This window comes from Tamandua tetradactyla, chromosome 8, assembly GCF_023851605.1.
Source record: "Tamandua tetradactyla isolate mTamTet1 chromosome 8, mTamTet1.pri, whole genome shotgun sequence".
Taxonomy (NCBI): domain Eukaryota; kingdom Metazoa; phylum Chordata; class Mammalia; order Pilosa; family Myrmecophagidae; genus Tamandua; species Tamandua tetradactyla.
The window spans coordinates 3,467,754-3,492,925 of record NC_135334.1 but is presented as its reverse complement, the minus strand read 5'-3'; the positions used below and the strand labels follow the sequence as shown (position 1 = coordinate 3,492,925).

Below are 25,172 nucleotides of genomic sequence, written 5' to 3'. Positions count from 1 at the left end.
GTTTCCCTCATGTAAATTGTAAGATTTCTATCTTCATGAGAGGATAGCTTTATTTATCAATATATTAAGCTCTGCAAATAAATGATGAACAGCAGATGGAACCATAAATCACAAATATTCGTTAGGTATCTGCTATGATCTAGTCAAAACACTAAGCATTATGAATATGCTAAACGATGACAAAGTGGCTCCTAGCTCCAAAGAGATAAAAGTCTAATATGGAGGCACCAAGATGTGTTAAATTAAAAAGAAGAATCTGTCCAACCCAAGTAATGGCCATGAAATACCATGTTTTTAGAGTACATATAAACCCTGAAATCTATTTTGTCCTTAAGAATGAAAACTAATGACAGATCCTTCCGTGCAACTGAAAGCTATGTTTGAATCTTACATTTTAAGACAAAGAGTAATCATATAAGAACAATTTATTTCTACTATTACCTTGTTAATATATTCAAACAGTCAAAAGCTATCCAGAGTTGACCCTGTTTGAAAGAAACCAGACCTAGCCATAGTGGGGAGATGGCAGCCTCAGGCTCTGCCTACCCTCACTCACATTTTCAGAATACGTGGAATGATATACCCAGCCCTTCCAGATTTTCTCGTTAAAACAGTGTATATAATAAAATGAAAATAACGATGTTACACCTACTGTGTAACCACCTGTCAGTAAATTTATGAACAATTAGAAAATGAAAGTACTTTCCAGGGAGCGATTTGTGGGAGCAATAAAATGCTCATTTTTTCAGAAATATAATAGGACAACAACTTTTCTCTTTTTCCCCCCAAAACAGCCTTTGGAGTAATTAATCAGCTCTGTTTTGTTGTGGTTTTTAATGATTCTGTTCTTCAAAATGCACCAGATAAGCACAACTACGGGCAATGAAAGACCATTTAAAATTTCCAGGAGAAGTGAAGCTTGGAGCTCAGGCTGCTTCATGTTTCACAGGTAGTCGCACTGCTCAATAAACTTGGGTTTATGCACGCTGTCTCAGGGGTTTTACCACTCCGAAACAGATGTCAGCATTTTCTCTTCTGAAGCGAGCATTAAGCCAAAGACATCTATTCAAATGCATGTGCTTTTTCCCTTTGACTAAGCAAATGACTTGAGGTCTCTACCTAACATTCTACAATAATAAAAGCTGATAACAATAATCATCAAAATGTTTATAATGTTTTATTCTGGAAGCAATGTCTCTCATCTCCATTATTTCATTTGAAAGCCTGTCAGAGTGACTATTACCTCCAATTTACAGTTGAGAAAACTGAGGCTCCAGGAGATAAAATAAATTACTTGGGGCTATGCAGTGGATAGAATGGCTAGATGGTAAACCCGGTCTCCACCATATGAAAGCAATTCTCTAGCACAGTTAAATCCAATTAATACCCTCAACTATGTTCAATCAGCAGATGACAAAGACCAGCACCCAAACCAATACGGAGCACCTTTGATAAAAAGGGGGAGTTATCACAAGCACCGTTCTAGGCTGTTTTAAGAGAGAACTACACAGTCTAAGATGCACTTGGATTAATCCCCGAGTTTCTCCTTCGTTACACTCAAGTATTAGGCCTTCTAGGACAAACCCAGTCAAGCTAAGCATGGATCATGGAGCCCATCCTCCCAAATGGCATCTATCTCAGCTCCACTGCTGGGTAAAAACATCAATTTTCTAGCAAAAACATGTTTTTTTTTCCTCAAAGCAATTGGTTAGTTCCTCTCCATCTGCTATTTCACCCCTTCCTTTTAATCTTTTTTTATTTTTATTTTTCATCTCAAGTCCTTCTTTTTTGTGTGCTTTTTGCTCCTTCAGTGGCCTTTTTATAGATTTTCACACTTCTCTCTCCTCTTTTCATGTTGGCTCTTTTGTAAGAGGCCCTCTTTCTTCAGTTGTCTTTGTTGTTTGACTCCACTTTTCAGGATACCTTCCCCTCTATTCATTGTTATTCTCCCTGAGAGTTTTCTCTTGTCACTTTATGGACTTGAATTTTGATCTTTCCTGCTGGACTAAAGCTCTGTCAACCTTCTGTGTTTTCTTTGTGAGTCTTTTTTTTTTTTCTTCATCATTTTTCTTAGAGCAAAAAAGAAATTTTTTTTGCGTGTGTTATCCATTTGGTGATTTGTGCTTTGACTTAAATGTTTGCTCTCCCTTTGACAACTCATGATTTTTACTGAAGCTGTTAGAGGCCCAGAGGTGCAAGGAGACAATGGATGGACTCACTCCCCATCAATGAAAATCAGTCCTTTTCATGTAATGTCTACAAATTCCATGGATGACAACTTATACCGTATCTCTTAAACAAAGGGTTTTAATAGACAAATCCCTAAACTCTGGAGTTTAATTCTCCTTAACCATACGTATTCATGAAGAACCTATGATACAGTTCATAAAACCAAGGGAAAGGAGAGGTTTAGGGGCTGTGTGTGTGTATGTGTGTGTAAACTTAAGCATAATTTATATGTTATGAAGTACATTTTTTTAAGGGTTGAGCTAGTTGAATCTTATATTAAGAAGTAAAGCATTCTTATCATTACAGAAGGTTCCATCATGCCCTTTCCCATTTAATACCTCCTGAAAAGATTACTACTATTATGAATTTCTTGAATTTTGTATTAATGGGATCATATAATAAGCACCCTTTTGAATGTGGCTTCTTTTCCTAAACATGAGATCTGAGATACCTCCATTTTGTTGCATGCATCAGTAGTTTATTGTATTGCTTTGTAGATATTTATTGCATGTGTACCATAATTTAGTTATCTGTTCTTTGGCTGGTGAACTCTAGGGTGGTTTTCTGTAAGAAAGCTGCTATGAACATTGTTATTCATGTCTTTTGTTGTATACATATACATATATCAGCTCTCTATTCAATGAATTTTACTTCTTGTGAAGCCATTCAAGGGTGTGGTAAAAATGTAAAAGATAATCCATGTAAAAGGAGTCTTAATATCAGATATGGTACTATGTGAAATTGCCTCCACCAGAACAGATAATTTAATGATATTGTTTAGCTTTCCACTTCCTTCAAAGAAACATGTGCCATAGGAATGTGAAATTTTATTCTTTTTCAATATCATCATGACCATCATAACATTATCACTATGATTTAAAGATAGAAGTGACTTGCTAAATAGATTTAATGGCAAATGAGTAAATCATAAAACAGTGAAATAATTACACCATTTCACGCAGTAGGGGGTATCTTCCTCTTTATTTCTCAGGCCAATTTTACCAGTGCTTCCTTGGTCTTTCCTTCTAAGCCACCCTCTCTGTAGCTCTGACTTCTGTTCTTTCTGGTGCTGATAGCATTCATCTGTTCACTCATCATTTACTCATCAAGTGCTTACTATGGGCTAGGTGTTGTGTTTGATAGCCAGAATAAAATAGCAAACATAAATAGCACAATTTCCACCCTCATGGAGCTTAAGGTCTGAGATTATTTATTAAATAATTAGGAAAATATGTGTAATAATGTAACAAGATTTTGGGAGAGACATAGGAACTTCTATGAGATCCTAGAGCAGATAGGCTGCTCTAGTTAGGATTTTCAGAGAAAATTACTGAGAAAGTGATAGTGAAGATGAGAACTGTAAGACAAAGAGCAATTGACTAGGGGAATGGGGGAGGAAAGAACATTTAGACGAAAGCAGCACAAGCAAAGACCCTGAGTCCAGAGGGAACCTGAACAACATGAACTTCCGACTGAAATTCACTATGGCTAAATGGAGCTCCGAATCTGATTTGGAGAGGGCTTTTATATCAAGCTAGAGAGACAGATATGGGTCAGAATACTCAGAGAAGTGTAGGCCATAGTAGGGATTTTTACAGCTTTACTTGAAGCAACAGACACCATATAAGGTTCTAAGCATTGAATATGCATGTCGTATGTGTGTACATGCATTTGCAGGTGTGTGCGACAAGCAGACTTTTTAAAGAAATTGTTCTGTCTTTATGGGTGATCGGAGGTTGTCAAGATTAGGTATGGATAAATCAGTTGTAGCTTTTGTCAGTAATTCAAGTTAGTGACAATAGTCACTTGTATTAGATTATTGGGTAGTGGACTTGGAAAAAAGTTGACAGGTTCAAGAAGCATTTTTGAAGAGTGGTGAGCAAGATTTGATGGGGCAGAGACAGACTAACTATTCATAAAACCTATTTTCTTTTCTTCTTGAACACATGGCTGACTATATTTTCGAGCCAGTCTGGAAATCTTCGCTAAAGGAATGTAAACACAAATGGTCTGCACACTTTAGGAAGACTGGCCAATTACAAGCAAGAAAAACAAACAAAAATCACCATCAAACAACTCATAAAACCTTCTTATACTCAATCTTACCCTCCTCTACTCCGCCAGCTGTATGTGTATGACCAGAGCCAACACTGTAGCCATGGCAGAGATTCCATCAGCATTGAGAGCAATTTTCAACATGTTGAATGTAACCTTCCTCTAAGACACCCAAGAGGAGGCATCAGATAGTCTGTTTAATTAGAAAGTAAATAGGCTCTTACTGTATATACCATATATTAACTGTTGAGCCATTTAAACAATTGTCTCTACTTATTTCATGCACGGTCTGTCTCCCCTCAAGACTGAAAACATACTTGTACATTTTTGCCAGTATCCCAAAGTTTCCAACATATCATGATTATAATTGACATTCAGTAAATGATTGAGTGTAATTAAGTTCCTTGGCTCTTTGGCATCCAAGAGACATAGACCTACTCATTCTGTCTGAGAATGTTTAAAGCAGCACAAGACTAATGGTTGAGCCCTTACAGCAACATATACCAAAACGTCAAAATGTACTTTTGTTTTTTTAAATCTCTTCATATTTTCTCCAGCACTTATATCTTTCTGTTCCTTTTTAAACGGTTTTATTCACCCATAATGCAATGCAACCTAAGCCAAAAATCCATGTTTCCCAGTATAATCACAGTCATGTCTTCACCACCCCAATCTATACGAGGCCACTTCCATTTCTTCTGCAAAGAATCCCATACCCTTCCCCCATATCCTCCACTTACTGACATTAACTTTAGCATATTACCTTTGTTACATTTAATGGACAAAAAATGCCTTTGTTACATTTTAATGTTACTGTTAATTATAGACCCTAGTGTGTATGCATTGATTACATTTTCCCATATACCAACATGTTGCAATGTTGACATTCATGTGTTCTTCTGAAGCAAAACATTCCTGTATATTTAATCACCCTCATTGTTCACTCTAGGCATTACTAAGTTATACCATCCCAGTCTTTATCCTCCATCTTTCCTTCTGATGTCATACATGCCCCCAGTCTTCTTCCGTCAACCATACTCACACTCAGCTTGGTTCAGTGTATTTACAATATTGAGCTACCATCAGATAGGATTGTGCTATCTATTTCTGGTTCTTTACAGTACTTTTAATTAATAAGAAAGAGAACTAGATAACTGTGACAACACTCTTTTTTGTCAATGCTCCCTACCCCATTAAAAACAAAACTGATAGAAAAAAAAAAACAAAAGCAAACATTTGAATGAAAGTGGGCACAACACAATTTCACTTAGCAAGCATTATTGTCCACTATCATCCAGATGATGCATTCTAGATGCTGAGGTTGGACAGTCTCCATTCTCCAAGGGCTTGAAATAAATGGGATGTATGTGTGTGGAAATAAGCCTATAACAGGAAGTCTGATAGTTCGCATTATTTTTCCCTCCATATGTAATGCATTGTCTAATGTGGAGATAGATGTCTACAAATTCTCCTTGAAGATGTTGTCTCATAGAGATTAAGAATCATTTTGGTGAATTAACAATGGCTAAAATACTATATAAATAAAATCATGTAATGGGGAACAAAAAGTATTATGATATTTATAATCCCAAGAATAAAAGTCTAGAATTTTAGAGCAGGAATTGGTTTCAGTGGACATCAACTTCTACTTCTTTGTTTTATACAGCAGGAAAGAGATCCAGAAAGGCTAATACATGTGCCAATGTTGGCAGAAGGGAGGAATCCCAGAAGAGTTTTCTCAATCCTTTGACTAACCACACCAGGTTCTCATAACAATGTGATTATTTGCTACATATAGAGCTCTATTCTTTTGCATTTAAAAGGAGTTGACTACACAACTCTGCCTAAGGATCTAAGTTGTTCAGAAGAAACCAAATGGATTAGGGATTCAGTGGAGATTTCAACATGTAAGAAAGGACAGGCTAGTGATCTAAAAAATTATTTAGGCAAAAAGATATATTGGATTTACTAAAGGAGGGAAGCACCAAGACTGAAAAAGAAAACAAGTTTATGGAGAGGAAAGCTCAGGCAGCTTACCTGAGGGCGCGCTATCAAATGTTGGCATCTGAATCCCTCACCTAACTGTGTGCAAGGTGACAGACACCTGGGTTGATTTGAAGCCCAGAAAGGCAGAGCACAGCTGGATGACTTATGGAGATGTCTCAATGTCACCTGGGTCCATCACTCATTAACAAAAATCACACTCATAAATTCTTTCTGGGAATAGCAATAATTACAGCTCCGGCTACCTAGTTTGTGTACTATGGAGCCTAAAGTTCCTGTGTCCAAACAAAAACCTTTCACTGTTGAGAACAGAGTCTTGCCATAATCATCATGCTTCCAGGCTAACTAAATGCAAATGTATGCAAATACCCTGGTAAAGCTGGCCTGGCCCTCAGCCCTTTCCTAAGAGGCAGTTCCTGCTGCAAAAGTGCCTGCTTAGAAGGAGAAGGATAATGGAACAGGTGGAAAAGAAAAAGGAACATCAGATAACTTTAGAAAGCAATAAAGTGGGAAGGCAAAATGTAAGCATAACCCTCAAGTAAGTAAACAAGAAAGACTGAAGAGGAGAACCCTGCTAAGGTAGCAATGGGATTGCTTTTTAACGATGGTTGTTGCAGTCTAGGGAGACAGAAAGTCACTGAAAAGGCAATAGTTTCTGAGAAAACAGTAGTGTGTTCCAAAATGGTATTATATTTGGAAATTATTTTTCCCCTCCTAAAGTCAGATAAAGTCTATAAGAAACCCTCATGTAGCAGTTACAGTAGGTTCTTTGACACAGATGTTCTTGCAGCAAAGCTTAGAAGAAACTGTTCATACTGGAAAAGTTGTCTTCCCAGGACTTCAGAGACTTCTGTAGTAATCAACAGGAGGAATGGAAAGGACTAGAGCAAGATAAATATGATATATGAACTCTGGAATATCCAAAAGCCCAAATATTGAAGATACAGAGAAAACTCTGCAATTAGCATGTCATCCATAATAAAGGAAAGGAGCAGGTGATGTGGGAGACTAAATATCAGTGGGCGGCTTGGACCAATGTGGAATACAGAATTGGGAGCTGCAGAATCACTACAATGGCAGAGGAGGGCTTGGGCTGAAGTGAGGTGTATACTGCCTTAATCCATCCTGACATAAGAATTCACTTCTATCCTACTAAAAATAGTCAAGACCAGACTCACCCTAGAGTTCTATCTAGAAGGTATGATTTGTAGTTTATTACATGCATGCATACATAAGCTTAAATCAATTTGTTTCATATCATAAGCTCCATTCCATTCAACCAACCATTTTCCTCATTTAAATGTTGATATGCTAGACATGTTCTTAAGCATTTCTGAGCAACTAATCTCTGTGACTTCCTATGCCCTACATTGGAGGTCAAAGTGGATATGTTGTCTCCATCCTTGTGGTGGGTAGGGGGTAGTCAAGCATATAGCTGGATGCTTCCAGCACCATGGGACAGAGTTACACCTGCGATGATTGGATTTGGAGAGCTGGAGGTAAAAGAGCACCTCCAGGTGTGGAGAAGGGGTGGTCCCCAAACTGCGTGAGCACAGGTGGATCCTGCAGGATACCCTGAAGAGGAAGGGAGGGGGTGGAGTCATTGCCATCCCCAGCACACCACTTGTCATGGTTAGAGACAGGTGTCAACTTGGCCAAGTTGTGGTACCTGTTTGTCTGATTGGGCGGGCTCTGGCCTGTCTGTTGTAGTGAGGACATTTCATGGGATTGGGTCATGATCGCGTCGGCTGCATCCACGGCTGATTCCGTTTGTGGTCAGCCAAAGGGGAGTGTCTTCTGCAATTGGTGATGCTGGATGTAATCATGGGGGACCTTTTAAGGAGGACTCAGAGGAGACAGGTCCCATTCCTGCTTTGGCTGGTGAGCCTCTCTTATGGAGTTCATCCAGGCCATCCATCGGAGTCATCGACTTTGCAGCCTGCCCTGTGGATTTTGGACTCTGCGTTCCTACGGTCACATGAGACACTTTCATAAATTTTATGTTTGCAAGTGTTCCCTGTTGATTCTGTTTCTCTAGAGAACCCTAACTAATACACCACTCTTCTTAGAGAAGTTTCCCATGGGCCTGCTCTGGGCATTTTCTGGTCCTTCTGGTGAGAAGACAGTGCTCCATTGAAGAGATTCGTTCTCCTACTTGGGAAGTCCTGAGGGGACTACACCAGCCAATTCATACTCAGCAAGACCCGACGCAGTGGTCTCTGCCCTAATGTGGGACCGTGAGGCCTGGCAGATCTCCGTGTCAGAGACCTAGGCCTGATGTCCTCAGCTCCCTGCCAGCCCACAGGGACATCAAGTGACTTTGTATTTGAGATGTCAGAAGCAGGAGACAAGCAGACTGACACAGCTGAGGAAGGTTCCGGGAGGTGCAGGTTTGTCACACGCCCTTGCTCACTGGCCCTCAGGTGCCAGGGCTTCACCTCCTACCCTGTAAGGCGGTGGAAGTCTCCTTTCAGGGCTATCTGACTTGAGGTGCTTCCACCCCCTGCTTGGCACTTTTTCAAAGTAGGTTTCCTTTGAAAGTTGCCCAGGTGCCTGCTGGTCGCCTCTGGTGGTTCTCAGAGCTATACTTGGGTGTCTTTTTAATGGCCTGACCTTAATTGTATTTTCCTGTATGTGCCGTGGCAGCCAGCGTGCAGTTTAATAAAACATTTTCACGCTCCTGGGCCCATTCTTCCCTGCCCACCTACATCTTAGGTACTAGAAGATTTTAAGCCTTATTTTTAAGGTGATTGATTTGGTGTGTTTTCCACATCATTTCCTGCTGTGGGGACATTTTGCCTCTATGTGTGATAATTTTTTTAAAGGAACTTTGATTTTCTTGTCCCTTCACTTTCCACCCTGCTGTTGCAAAACCAAGGACTGGGATGCTTTATTCCTAAAGTAGCTATTTTGCTTTCTCTGATTCTGTTATTAGTTTTTGGTACTTTGGATTAGCCATGGCTGGGACATAAGGCTTATCATTTAATACTCGATGTTGGTGGGTCATTTAAAGTGGGCTCTTGGGGATATGTGGGCTGCAGGTACAGACTTTTTCTTTTGAAACTGAGGTATAGATTTTTATTTTTTTGGCTGAGATAACAGATAAGAGGAATCTATTTTAAATGGAGAGATGACATTTGGTAGTTAGTATTGTCCCTTAATGATGTTGTCTTCTAAGATTTGCATTTCTTAACACTGAATCATATTTACATTCGGATGGGCAATCCTTGAGGAAAAAAAAATCTTTGATGAGAGCTTTGATGATGACTCAGTAATTATTAATTCTCCTCTCACTCCTAGTTACCTGCCTCATCTCTTAAATCTTTGTCAATAACTATATTTATATACTTTTTCAAAAGTACCCTTTGAACATAAGTCTATAAATTATGACAACAATACTAAAAATACATTTATGAGAAGAATATCTAAAACTAATAAGAAGAATAATGTTAAAATGGGGAGGTCAAGGAATGTCACACACATAGACATATACACAGAGACATTCAGAAGTTGGCATAGTTCTTCAAACATAATCCACAAAAAATCCAATATACTGGGCTGGCCACAGTGGCTCAGCAGGCAGAGTTCTCGCCTGCCATGCCGGAGACCCGGGTTCGTTTCCTGGTGCCTGCCCACCCTCCCCCCCCACAAATCCAGTATACTTTATTAAAACATATGGGTCGAATGACAACCTCTTTAGGTGATAAAACCACATTAGGATGAGTAGCGGATTAATGCTCTAAGTATTAGCAAACCACCCTGGCATAACTCCTGTCATGCAATTTTAAGGCATTTTTAAGACAACCTAGCAGCTTAAAATAATGTTAATCTCTTTCTTTGAATAGGGCCTACTGAAGGTATAGAGTTGTCTGCACTTAATTCACAGTCACCTGATGAAGGTAGTAGGGCAAACTTTATTTCCCACATTTTATAGGTGTAGATACTAAAGTTATTAAGGTTAAGGTCACATACCTTACAACAACCAGGAATGAATTTCGCAGACCTTCTTTCTGGAAGCAGCCAAGTATGCAGGTTTATTTTCTGCATATATTTACATTAAGACTTTAGTTGACATTAATATTGCCTTTTCTATTGAATTGACTCTGACATTGTAACGCATCCAAAACACAGGCCCATCAGCTGCCAGGGGAGGGATTAGTTTTCATTGGTCCTGGTTAGAGCGGGAAGGGAGTGGTGTCCTAGTTTGTCAGAGATACTATGACAAATATTCCACATTGGGTTGATGTAAACAACGGGAATTTATCATCTCTTGGTTTTGGAGGCTAGAAGTGCAACATCAAGGTATCGGTAGCCATGCTTTCTCTTGGAGTCTGCAGCCTATGGCAATCCTCTGTCACATGGAAATCTTTCTCTTTCTGTCTGCTCCTCTGGTTCCCACTGGCTTCTAGCTTCTTCTGACTGGCTGTATCCAAATTTCCTCTCCTTATAAAGACTTTAGTCATATGGATTAAGGTCCATCCTGATTCGATTTGGCCTCATCTAAACAGGATCTTCAAAGATCCTATTTGCAATGAGTCCATGCCTTAACTAACAAAAACATCTTCAAAAATCCTGTTTACTCATGGGTTCATGCCCACAGGAAAAAGGATTAAGACTTGAGCATTTCTCTGTGGGAAGCATGTTTCCATTCCCAGCAGGTGGAAATCAGAAGCCCTTCCCGAGCAGGCTCTGTTCCATCCACGTGAGCTTGTTTTAAACAGTTACTCATTTTATCATGAAGAAAGAATGAAAACAAAGCAGCAGGAGAACAGAGATCCTCAAGTTGGGCAGGGGCCATTTGAGGGGAGAACTGCATTTGCACAGAAAAGAAGCCCAGATCTGGAGCTTCAGCAGCAAGAAGTTCAGGTGAGCTCAGCCAAATGGTTTCCTTATGTCAACCAGGGAAGGTGGTCCTTGAAACACAGTCCCCTTGGCTGGGCTTCTTGCGTCCCTTCTTTCCTTTTCTCTTGACCACAATCTACCTTTCTTTGCTTCCTTCAGTTTCAACCACATCTTTTATTTTGCGGACCTTTGCACACATTTTAAATAAATGCCTTCTTCTAAATTGTCTCTGTGTCCTTGGATCTGAGCCCCACTGCTCTGCCATCCACTTCACTGGCCTACTTAGATTCTTATCAAGAGAAACTGGTGCTCCTCTCCTTCAACAGATCCGTTTTACTCTCTTTGGAGAGCTAGTTGCCAAAGAAGTCATTTTTTTAACAATAAATTAAGTATAAAATCTATATCCTGAGCACCCCCAAATTGATTGCTAACTATGTATCTGAGGGAAACCAAATTTCTTGTCCTCAAGCAACTCATGCATTGGAAACCTTTCTGCACTGTCATGAGATTCCAGGCTGCTGTGGGATTTTTTAAAGCTCTCTTAGTTCCATTTAGATTTCACACTTGGCATTTCTGGGACACAGACGATCTCTTCTACCAACCTATAAATTCTTTTAAAATCTGTGCATACCCCCTGAAAAATTCTAATAACTAAAAGGACCAAAAACAGTACTATAATTAATGATTATCTCTCCTATAAGATGGAGCTTATTCTTTTTCATTACTGACCAAATTGAGATAATATTCTGAGTACAGCAGCATTTCTACAGCTCTGTTAATCATTACTCCCACGTGAAGCAGAGGGGAACTCCCCTCTGCTCTCAACTAACAATAATCCAATAATAAAACACCAACTCACAGGGGACACATGGCTCATTTACCTGATGGCTTTAGTTCACCCAGGTAACTGTTATGTTGTCCATGAGGGAAAATAATCTATCTAAATATGAATTAAGAAGGAATTTTAAAAGCAAAAAGAAAAAGAAGTGAGAAGAAAGAAAAATAATTAGAAGACATGGTAAAACCTCTATTTCAACAATATCTTCTTGTAAAAGCTGGTTATGATAAAAAAAAAAAAAGAAGAGGGCTAGATAGCTTGTATTTCAGATATATTAAATTAAATCCCAGCCCTCAGTCCTCAGATACACACAAGCCTGAGAATATCAATCCTATCATGACAAAATAGCCCTTGGGAAAAGGAATCCTCCTGGCACCATGCCATCCTGGCTCTTGTAAAACTGTTAACAGTGGTAATGAACCAATCCCAGAGACATATTAATAATGACATGAAGAGACACATTTATTGTTGATTGTTGAGATGGTGGCAGATTTATTTCCAGTGTGCCAGGAGGGAGGACTTGGCCCAGCAATGGTGCAATTAAAAACAAATTGAATACAGGGACAAAGAATCAATAATCTAACAGGGCAACTTTTACTTTGCAAAATACAAATATAAATTAATTGACCTGAACACAGTTGCTAACTGGTCATTAATGTCTGCTTGCCAGCCAATCACAGTACATAACCCAACAGATTAAGTTGATTGCGGCAGACTGGGTGCATGCACTTCCAGCACTGCCTGCCAGGGCTGCGTCTGGGCATCTTGTTGGGTGTGATTTCCAACACCACTAAGGGAAATGGACTGTGTCAGAAACTTTCCCCAGAAGCTCTAAATTATGGACTTTTAAAGAAGGTTTCACTAATAACTTCATTATCAGACAGATATGTTTTGGTGTGTACAGTGCTAGGCATAGGGGGGACAAAGGAAATTCACTGAAGTGGAGATCTTCCTTCATGATGGGCCCTCCAGTAACCTCCAGTAAAGCCACCCTTTATTCTCTCGTAAGAGTAACTGATACTTTTCTCAATCTTTCATAAAATATTAATAATAGCATCAGTAAGAAATGTCCTTATTTTTATGGGTTGATAACAATTCAATCTAAATTTGTCAAACAGCTAATGATAGGATAATGACAATTCATATTGCAGTTCCCAACTTGTACTTATATAGAAAATTCAGGAGCCAGCCTGGCTCTTGTTCTCAAGGAAATTATAATCTATGGAAGGAAAAGAGTTAGATCTACCAGTAGCTGTAATATGAAACAAAAAGTTATAGGCATAATAAGGAAGTGCAGATAAAGTAACATTGGCATTCCAAAGAACAGATGATTATTTCAGCTGAGATGTTGAGAGAAGTCTTTGGGAATTTGAGCTAACTTCTAAAACTGGGCTGTCTAATATAGTAGCCACTATCCACGTGTGGCTATTTTTAATTAAATTAAGTAAAACTAAAACATCAATTATTCAATCATACGAGTCAAATCTTAAGATCTCCATAGCCCCTTGTGACTAGTCATTACCATGTTGGACCCTACAAATATGGAACATTTCCATCGTCACCAGAAGTTCTATGGGCCAGTGCTGCTCTAGAAGATCTGTTGGATGTGGATATCCAGAGACAAGAAGAACATTCAAGACAAATGGAACTGTGTGAGACATGGAGAAGAGCAAAGATCTTGGTATGTGTGAATGCACAAGGAAAAATTGGGCTACCTTCCATACCATGTAAAGATGGAGAAATAGGAAATAAAAATGAAAAAGTAGTTTCAGACCTAGATCATGTAGCACTTAGGAATGATGATTTAATAATCTAAGAGATTTTGACTCTTTTATAGCCAACAGGGAATCACTGAAATATTATGAATGGGGAGTGCCATAAGCAGATGTGTGTAACAGGAATATTTAGACAATATTGTGAAAATGACTTATAAGAAGGGTGAGATTGAAGATTGGGTGATCAGTTAGGATTAAACTGTGATAAGTCATGGAAAGGAAGAGTGCGCGATGATGGAAGTCATTGTAAGAACAGAAAAGAAGAGAGGCACTTTATTGGACATGACATTTGCTTTGATTTAAGGGCAAAAAAGAAAAAGAAGAATCAAAGCTTATACCAAGTTCTTTTATAAGGACAATGCTTCCATGAATAGAAATGTGGATTAAAAGAAGAACAGGCTTTGGGGTGAAGAGGATAAATTCAGACTCCTATGAAATACCCAACTGAGAAGTTCATGAAAGAAGCAGAAATAGACAACTGGAATTAGAGAAGAAAATTAAGAATGGGAAATACAGATTTAGAAGCCAATGTCATAGGTTGATATAACACCAAGAAGGCAGTACTTAATACTGCCTTCAGTAAAATTGAAGTGAATTTTTTAAAAGAGAGGTAAGGGTTAAGGAGGCTGCAAAGATAGCAGAATGAACTGCTTTGGATGATGGAGATAACCTGACAAGGAAAGCATGCATATTGTACATGAACTGCCAGTCTGCCTTCTCTGCTTGGTAAAAAGGGGAATCTAAAGGAAATTCAGCATTGGAACCAAGAACGGGCTTGTATTTTAGACTGACCTGAGCTCAAATCACGACTCTGCATTTACCCACTGCTGACTTAGGACAAGTTCCTTAGGCTCTTCATGCCTCAGTTCCCTCATTCAAAGAATTAGGACAATGATTTCCCCCTCTGGGGTTAATTGGAACATACAATTGGGAAATTTCTATAGAATGAGTTCCATCCTAAGAACTGCACTGTGATTCATAATTATTAAGAAAATAAATCTTTGGTTCTTCTGTTCAATTTCTCTATCCATAGAGGAAAATTATTAATGGAGAATAATCAAAGCCCTTTTTATACCTTTATGAATAAGGTATAAATACTAAACAACAGTCACAGTCAGCAAGATACTATGTTTGAGATTAAAACTCGTCAATTAGGAGCACAAATGCAGTTTGGACTGTACGTGTAGATATGCCGCATATAGGAAAATATTATTATTCTGAATTCAAGAGTTGAACCTTAAGCTAAACCATGACTCATTTCCTGTGCATTGATGTTTAAAATGTTATGTGGGATCCTGACTATATGAGGTTCACAATGAATTTTAATCTATTAGGGAATTTATCGACTTTTACTAATATACCCTTCTTGGAGTGTCATTGCTCCTTTGCCCACAGAAATTGGGTGTGGCAGAAAAGATCCCTTTATACTCGCTAAAGCTCTCAGGCAACCAGTCTCTTAGGAAATGAGCCAAAGTCTCAATACACACTGGGCAGAACAGAAATGGCATTTCGTTTCTTCCTCCATCTCCCACATCACTGATGATTCTGAGAACAGACTTTATGACAGCTCTGTTTATTTAAGTCTGCTGGAAACGAGGCAGATGGCAGCCCTGGGCTCAGCCACTTCCCTTTCTGGCTCCTGTCCACATCATCCAACCAGAGCCAGGTCCAGCAGTGCCCTTTTGGACCATGATGAAGAGTCTTTCCACCTTTGCCTCACGACCAGCCCAATCACTCTCAGAGCCATGACTCTCCAATGGACTTTTCACCTTAAGGGCACACAGGGTCTACCTAACCTTCTTCAGCTGTGACAGTATCTGTAATCCACCTTCATATTTAAAAGTAATATATTTAAAGTGTTGCAGGAGGAATCGGACATGCTTCCCTTCTCACCTCTTCTAAAGGGAGGTAAAATGTACATATTTAAGAGAAGGTGGGATGGAATTCCAGAGGCCACAAAAGAAGTGGGCATCAAATCTGCAAATTTGTGGGAATGACTGTGCACGGGCAAAAGAATGTGTGAGTGTGTCTCAGTGTGTGTATGTATGTACATATGTGCATGCATCCAGCGTGTTGGTATGTACGTGTCTATGTGTGGGTGGGTTTGTGTCTGTGTGTGTTGGTCTATGTGTGTGCCTGTGTGTCTTCGTGAGGATGAATGCATGCATGTGTGTGTGCACATGAGCATTTTAGTGTATCTGTGGGCTTAGTTCCTTAGAGCACGAAACAGCCCCATAGTTTCTCACAATATTGGGAAAAGAGAGCTGATAATGGGGATACCATTCTCCTCAAAACGGAGATCCGGCATCCATGAACATCAGCTCCATTCAGACCACGTGAGGAAGCAGATGCAGAGAGTAACAAACTGCTAGGATAGCCAACCGGAGCGTGGATGGGTGGGGCTCTCTTCCAACTCCAGGGCAGAAAGGGTGAGCCAGGCACGGGGCTCTCCAGGGGCTGTCCTTCCGGTGGGAGGAGTCTTCCCGGGGAATCCTTCCGGTGGGAGGGGCCTTCCCGGGGAATCTTTCCGGTGGGAGGCGTCTTCCCGGGGAACCCTTCCGGTGGGAGGCGTCTTCCCGGGGAACCCTTCCGGTGGGAGGGGCCTTCCTGGGGAATCTTTCCAGTGGGAGGGGTCTTCCTGGGGAATCCTTCCGGTGGGAGGAGTCTTCCTGGGGAACCCTTCCGGTGGGAGGGGCCTTCCTGGGGAATCTTTCCAGTGGGAAGGGTCTTCCCGGGGAATCTTTCCCGTGGGAGGCGTCTTCCCGGGGAACCCTTCCCGTGGGAGGCGTCTTCCCGGGGAACCCTTCCGGTGGGAGGGGCCTTCCCGGGGAATCTTTCCAGTGGGAGGGGTCTTCCTGGGGAATCTTTCCAGTGGGAGGCGTCTTCCCGGGGAACCCTTCCGGTGGGAGGGGTCTTCCCGGGGAACCCTTCTGGTGGGAGGGACCTTCCTGGGGAATCCTTCCAGTGGGAGGGGTCTTCCTGGGGAACCCTTCCGGTGGGAGGGGTCTTCCCGGGGAACCCTTCCGGTGGGAGGGGCCTTCCTGGGGAATCTTTCCGGTGGGAGGGGTCTTCCCGGGGAACCCTTCTGGTGGGAGGGACCTTCCTGGGGAATCCTTCCGGTGGGAGGGGTCTTCCTGGGGAACCCTTCTGGCGGGAGGGGTTTCCGTAAGGATCCTCCTGGCGGAGGGTCCTTCCTGTGGGTGGAGTCCTAGCGTGAGAGTCCTTCCTGTGAGCTATGTCCCTTGGGGGAAGCCCTTCTTGTTGGGGGGTCTTTCCAGCAGAGGTGGGTATCCTTCTTGTGGGGAGAACCCTTGAGGGGAGGCCGTCCAGTAGGAGTTTTCTTGTAGGAGCCCTTCCTGTGGAGGGCTGTCTGCCCACTGGGGAGGAAGTCTTTCGGGTGGGGGTGGGGGTGGGGGTGAGGAAGGGGCTCCGGACGCACCTTCTTGAGCTCGGTGTAGAGGGCGTCGTAACGACCAGAACATCATCCTTGGTCCTTTTATGTGCCAGCTGCTTCTGAGTTTACCCTGATCCGCAAATTTAAAATGTTAATCTGTATAATTTGGTTTGATGTGAGTCTTGGAGATTAAAAATATGGGGGTGAGACAGGTTAGGGAAGGGTGTCCTTTCTTTTCTACTCTCTCCAACCAAGGAGGGCGCCTCCCCTAATGTGGGTCAGTGTTAATTAGTGGGGTTATCAAGAGGACCTCAAATCCTAAAGGCTATGAATAAACTATCAGCATTTAAGAATGTAAGACCAAAGCTTCTGATTGCCACTTCATTGGAAGATAGGTAGAAAATATGGGCAGCCAGAGAAATGGCGTTAGAGCATCCTGCAATATGATACCCAGAGATGATTTCATCATCAGCTCAACCCATCTCATTTCTAAGTAAAGAAAATGAGGCCGAGAGAAGTTCTAACACCCCTTTCCCTGTCTGTTGAGGCTTATAGAATCCTTTATGGATTCTTGTTTCAAATGCAAAATAATTAAATCCATAGGTTTAAAGCGTATATGCATTTATTTAAATAAAACCACTATATCGAACTATATTCTGAACATCAGGATACAAATCCTAGGAAGAGAATGCCCCCCCCATGACACACCTCTGTATATTTGAAGCCTCACTCAATCTGGGGAGCGAGTTTTTGGATACTCAGTAATTCTGTTTTCCACCCTTACACCCTGCCTCTCCGAAGAACAAGTGTGATTATAATTTAAAATAGAGGCAGAATAAATTAAATGCATTTCAGGTTGACTGCCTGCTTTTCTTTAGGCCCACAATTACACATGTTAATTTAAATGACTAATATTTGGGAGAAGAGGGGGAGAGAACTGAAACAAAGAAGCTGAATACAAAGGAAGTCAGAACAGGTTAAGACCTTGGCAAACAGGTGCCCTGTCTGTCTGCCCCTCTGGCCTGAGTCCCCAGGAGCCTAGCCCTGCACGTGACTCCTGGCCCCCACCCTACCTTGGCCCAACCCCACGCCCAGTAACTGCCTCCTTGGTATCCACCTTCTCCACAATGCCTCAGAACCTTGCTTACCTGTCCATTTACTTGGCACCATGGTATGGTGGACAAAATAACATTGAATGCAGAGTAAAAACACTTGAGTTAAGTGTTTTGCCATTTGCTGGTTTAACTTGGACAAATCACTTCAGATTGACAGAATTTTAAATTTTAGCCTTGAAAAGTAGTGACTATTCTGTCTTTCTGGGCTTTTGTGAATGGTAAACAGGAGAGATAATTCAGGTAAAATGCTTTGTCAACTGTTTGCATTTTATAGCTTTTTCTCAACCAAAAGCTTAACTCCAACAAATACATCCACTGAAGGGAGTTTTAAACATTTAGTAGTTTCGTCATACGTGGGCAAGATGTTAGATCTTTCGGAGCCTCAGTTTCTTTATTTGTAAAATGAGAAAATTATCCAGATTTTGTAGAGTCCCTGAGAGAGAAGTTCAGCTGGGTATGAGATGCGTATATAATGTATCTAACACAGATGCTGCCAGGCGCTCAGAAAATCTAGGACTGTTGCTGTCTGGGAAGTCAGACTCTCAAAGTCAAAGCCTCTCTATCAGCTAAACTAAACTTCAGTCTCACCTGAGCTGACTCCAGGCTAAAAGAAAGTCTTGCATTTATAGAAACTGTGCACGCTTGACATGGATTCTGACATGTGAAAAATTAACATAATTCATCATTTCCTGCAAAAGCTTGGGCTTAGCAAAAGGAGTTCATTCCATGAAAGGAACCTCTTGGGAGTAAACAGATTTCTGAACTAGCCACAACCACAAATAGAGAATCTCCTCATTCAAGAAACAAAGAATCATGGGATCTCCCTACTCCTTCTTTCCCTAACACCACAAATATCCACATAGGCCAATAGATCTGACAGTCTCAGAATGCAGAAGGGGTTAATGACAAATTAGGATGGCAATTAGATACTGCATTCTCAAAGGGGCTGGAGTTTTAAGTACTTACATAGGGGAAAGTGGTAACATTTAAAATGTCTATCCCTTAAGGGATGAGCTACTAGTAAATTAATTATCTTCCTCTCTGCCTCTTTCTCAGCCTCTCTACACCATTTATTATAGCTTTGATGTCCCACTCCTACCGCTAATTTTCTTTCTTGAGCTTTGTCTTCAGTTTCTGCTGGTACAATGCAGTATCATTAAGCAGGAAAAAAAAAGAAAAATAATAATTAAAAAAAGAATAACCTGGAAATTTACCATTGATCTGAATCAGAGAAATGACCTCTGCCCTGGGTGTCACCATGTTGGGGTGGTGAGGGGTGCTGGGAAGGCACAGATCGTGGAGTTAATGTCTTTACCTCCCTGGGTTGCCCTCATCTGCTATGCAGAGTGGAGACACCATCCTGGTGCTGCTGCCTCACAGGGTTTGCTGTTGGGTTCAGTGAAACTGTCTCTGTAAAGTGCTAAGCAAATGTGTGGAACTCATTTTAACCCTGTTTTAACACATCTCCCAGCTTCTCACATTGAAGCCCATCTTCCCCCCAGAGAATGCTTCCCAATAAATGTCCGCTCCAAGACGTCTGGACAACGTTGGACTCATATCCACCCTACAGGCTGACGGAGACCGTGTGACTGCTGCCTTTGAATGCCATTTCAGTTGCTGCATCAGTTTGTTCTTCCGTTCTTGTAACAAACATTTGCTGAGTGTCGGTGGATACTGTGCTAAGTGCTGGGAATAGATATAAATAAATTATGCCCCCTGCTGTGCCCTATAAATAGTTAATCTCAGAAAATTTACCTACTCTCAAGCTAGTAAAGCTGTGCTGAATCTCAAATGGACCCTTTCTGGCCTATTACGGATTGAATTGTGGCCCCCAAGAGAGATGTTTGACTTCTAAACCCCAGTCCTGTGAATGTGACCTTATTAGGAAACAGGATTTTTGAAGGTGCTATTAGTTAAGACAAAGCCAAACTAGATTAGGGCAGACTCTAACCTAATATGATCAGTGTTCTTATAAAGAAAAGAAATTTGGACACAGTGAGTAGGAGTCCAACAGAGAGAGGGCAGCTTGTTTCAGATGGGGGAGATTGTGTTATACCACCAGCCAAGGCACATCACGGTTTGCCACTCAGAACCTATAGACTTCAGAGAGAGCACGGCCCTGCCGACACCTTCCTTTTGGATGTCTAGCCTCCAGAACTGTGCAGCAATGAATTCTTTCTAATAGAGTTCTGTTAATTCTGTACATAAATTCTGTTGTTTAAGCCAAATAGTCCGCAGTACTTCTCACAGCAGTCCTGGCAAACTACGACATAGTCTTAAGTTACCCTTTCTCCCCGGTTCTGTGCTGTCATGTCTGTATATTATTTATTCCTAAAGCTCACAAGCCTAAGAATTCCCATTCCCAGTGGTACCTGATCTTAACTCCGTAATGCCTACTGTTTTTCCCCAAACTCAGAACCATGGGTGTTATCCTTGTTGCCTGTCCTCTTTTGAGACATTAGTATCTCTCCTTTGCATTTCCCATGGACTTGTCGTCTCCATTTCTACAGTTCTATCCACAGTCTGTCTCCTCATTCCTTTGAGGGGATAGGAAAAGCCTCACACCTGTCTTTGTCCTTCCAGCTTCTTCTCACTTCTTGGACATTGTTGTCAGGTTGATTTTTCTGGCCGTGACTAATCACATCCTACAGTGCCAATATCCCTGGCCCTGAATTAACCTCACACCCAGGACACTGTCTAGATCACACAATCACACACCCTCACGCGGTGCCTTGAAATGATCCGCTAAGTAGCCGTGATGTACCTCTCCTTTCAGTGATAATATTTTAATGAAGACAGTTTCTTCTCCAAAACGGGGGTCTTGGAAATTAATTCTATCAGCTAGGCGGCAGAGATCACCTTACAAAGCAGTCCAGAATAGGCTCTGGGGGTAATGAGAGAGCGTCTTTCAGCTCCTCACGCTGCAGGAGCAGAGGACAACAGGGTGGGGATGCCTCAGGGAATTCTCTCCCTTCTATAACAGCACCTGGCTGGCAGAGGTAATGAGATACTAACATTCTCAAACGGATGGAAGATAAATAAACAACTTTTAAAAAAAATCAGACATGTTGCAGCTCGGACATTTTTCAGTTTTTCTCATTGCAAAATCAATACCCATCAGCAGTGTGAAATTAAAGGAAAGATTAGGCCTCAGTTTTATACATGCCTTATTGTATTCCAAAAGCTTTCTACTCAGTCAGATAAATCTTCTTTAAGAGGATTAGGAAACTTTCATTATCTTTATCTAACCTGAACTAACACTAACTCTGAAAAATTAATCTATGGACTGGACAAAAGCCAATAGCTGCTGGGAAGAAGGAGGACTCTCGGGCTTCTTTCAAAATGAGTGGTGGGGACCCTGCTTCCACCCACTGGAACTTCAGCTGTTTCTAAAGAAGGAGCAAGTCACCCCATTGCTAACCAAAACAGTAGAGAATACAGCCCCTGGAGTCCCTTTTCTTTAACCTCTCAGGAAATATAAAGCCCAATCTGCCAAAGGTTCTTACAGAAGTTTCCCCCCTCCCACATCCTCCGTCCCTGTTCCTCCAGAATTGAAGATTCAGTCAGACACTTTCTGACCCCAATGCTGTAAGGCCCCCAGGGAACCACCCCAGGCTTCCATGCCCACCCCAAGGAATAGCTCAAACTGGATTCTGAAGAACAGGATCCCCAGAAGCTCCACATTTGAAGTTCTTTGTTGTCTATGTTGACATTGGCATGCATACACAGTCTGCCTCATTTCCTGAAAAGTCACTGCCTTGTTCTGTTTGAGTCTGTTTCTGTACAGCACCTGGTGGTTCTTTGTTTATTTCAGTGTTGCATTTCTTTAATTCAGAGACAACTGTGCCATCAAGGCTGTGAAAGTGCCACTGAGGCACCACTCCCCATGTTGAAAATTGTCATCTCCTCTAGAACCAAGCCCAGGTGGCAGGTGGGGGAGTGGGAAGTCATGCTTCTTATATTTTACATCCTCTGGAACCTTCAGCAGACATGCCAGCCCATCTTAGATGACGGATCTCACCCAGCACCTCTACCATCCTCAGGGGTTGAGGGAGGGGTGGGCATCAGACAGTGACAGTGGTCTACCTCCAGGTGGCCCCTGGGTGGAACAGGTATGGAGGATGGAAAACAGTAGAGCATGTAGGTATCTGTCATAGGGTGGACTGATGTAGGCACCTGAAAGCAGGTGAGGGTGGGAGGAGTGTTCTAAGGCAGAAGGGAGAAGATAAGGTGCCCAGAAGTATGGCAGCACCTGGACTGCTGGGAAGCAGAAGTTACAGCAGATAGCTCTCTGGAACAGCACATACCATTCTATATGGCTTCCTTAACAAGAGCAAAGTCCCTCATCTGCAAGCCTCCTGGGCAGAGAACTGAATGTTATGCTAGCAAAGACCAGCCAAAAGAGAAAAATGGCTATCCTGAACTGTATACATGACCAAAGCATGAATAGACAGTAACGCCTACTCAGACACTCCCTATGTAATGAAATGAAATGAATAAATTCATATATATAAAACAGGTAGTATATACCAAATATAATGAAAAACAAGTACTCAAGCAAATACATCAAGGTTTATAGCAACACTGCTTGCAATAGACAAATATTGGAAACAACCCAATTGTACATCAGCAATGAATGGATAAACAAATTCATCATATCCATACAAGGGAATATTATTCAACCATAAAAATGAATGAAATTCTGGTGCATGCCACAAAATGAATGAACCTCAAAAAGTTGTATTAAGTTGGAAAGTTCATATATTGTATCATTCTATTGTATGAAATGTCCAGAAGAGGTAATTGCAAGATATATTCAAGAACAGATACAGTGCTACTTTCAGTGTCTTTTATTATATATCAGAGGTTTTCTTCAAAGTAAAAACTTGGTGATATTGATGAAAACCAATGTGATCAATGGCTATTTTTGTACAGTTGTTGGATGTGCTTTATCCAGAAGGTATTTGGGAGTGCTGTTTAGCCTGGCACTGCTGGAAGTGTTTATATATCTCAGTCCCATAAGGCAATCCCACTTCAAGGTATATACCCCAAAAGATTGAAAGTAGGGACCTGAATAGACATTTGCACACTGATGTTCACAGTAGCATTACTTGCAATTGTCAAACAATGGAAGCAACCCAAGTAACCATCAGCCTCTGAATGGATGAACAAAATGTGGTTTATACATAACAATGGAATATTATTCAGCTGTAAAAAGGAATGAACTTCAGATACATGCAACAATGTGGATGAACCTTGAAGACATGTTGAGTGAAATAAGCCAGACACAAAAGGACAAATATTATAAGATCATACTGATTTGAAATAAGCAAATTCATAGAGGTAGAAACTGGAATATAGGTTACCAGGGTCTGGGGTTAGGGTAGAGAATAGGAAGCTGATGCTTAAATTGAGTTTGCATTTGGAATGACGGAAAACTTTTGGTAATGGATAGTGTGATGGTCGCATAACATTGTGCATAACATTGTGAATGTAATTAATGGCACTGGATTATAAAACCATATTTTGAATATGGTTTTAACGGTAACTTTTAGGTTGTATACATGTTACAAGAATAAAAATTTTAAAAAAATAGGATTGCACTTACAAACAGTTAAATATAGTGTAAACCAAGGACTATACTTAATAGTATAAGTAAGACAACATTCCTCCATCAGTTGTAACAAATGAACCACAAGGTACACTTAATAATTCGGGGGTATATGGGGACTTTTCATTTTCTGCATGATTTTTCCTTAAGCCTACAACTTCTCTGATTAAAACAATGAATACATTCATTAACTAATAATTTTTAAATTTGCATTCTTTTTTTATAATGCAAGCAGCAGATTTACTGAGAACACATATAAGAGGCTATATGGGCACTCTCGTATGGACAGAGGTGAGAATGGTGAGAGGTCAAAATATGCATTCTTGGTACTATGTCTGGGTCATACTGATTTAGATTTTTTGAAAGGAGAATGGAGGAGGATGCTAGGATTTCCATAACCTTTCTTGTTTTATTCTATAGATTTATTTCCAAAGTAGAACATGAAATATCATTTTCACTAAAATTCCTTATGGATCCTGGCTCCATCATGGGACAGGAGCGTCCGTAAACACTTCCAACAGTGCCAGTCTAAACAGCACTTCTGAATACCTTCTGGATAAAGCACATCCATCAACTATACAAAAACAGCCATGGGTCACACTGGTTTGCATCAATATCACCAACTTTTTACTGTGAAGCAAGCCTCTGAAATATAATAAAAGACATTGAGAGTAGCACCATATCTATTCTTGAATATATCCTACAAAGTTGCTTTGAGAAAGTTCAACCAGTATTTGCCAAGTGGCTTAGCCATCGGAACAGAAGGTCTAGAGATAAAATGGAAAAACTCTGTGAAAATGTTCAGTCCTTCATTTAGAGCCCATCAGATGGGAAGGAATTCAGGACCTACATCCAATCTCTGGATTCAGTCAAGGAAAGTGGCTTTTTGTGTCTCCATATATGAATAAAAGAAAAGACTGAGATCCCTCTTCCCCCCTCCACCACCAACAAGTACACAATGCCCCTGACCCATTGTGACTCACCTTGCACAATGAGGTGGACCCTAGAAGTTTTGGGATGATTGTCTGTCTGTACAGAGCAGGTGTAAGGACCTTCGTCATATACATCCACATTTTGGATCATGATGCTGTACTGGGTCGGTGTGTTGACCAGGATGATCACACGAGGGTCTATGGACCACTTGTCATTCCCAGCATAGAGGATGGTGCTGCGGTTCAGCCAGGCCACCCGGGTGACCCGGTCATCTATGCTACACCTGTGAGCAAGGGGAGCGGGGGGAGAGACAGAGGGAGATGTCAGTGAAGCTGCCAGTCTTCAGTAGTAAATAATAAAAACATAACCCATTGTC

At 41.1% G+C, this 25,172-nt stretch overlaps 1 protein-coding gene across 1 annotated transcript in view; it reads right to left on the bottom strand.

The window, feature by feature from the left end:
- Nucleotides 1–25,172, bottom strand: part of OPCML (opioid binding protein/cell adhesion molecule like) — a 540,756-nt gene that overhangs the window by 235,849 nt on the left and 279,735 nt on the right. Inside the window, exon 2 of the mRNA XM_077112406.1 lies at nt 24,847–25,079. Coding sequence (XP_076968521.1) covers nt 24,847–25,079 — 233 coding nt within the window. The remainder of the gene's footprint in view (nt 1–24,846; nt 25,080–25,172) is intronic.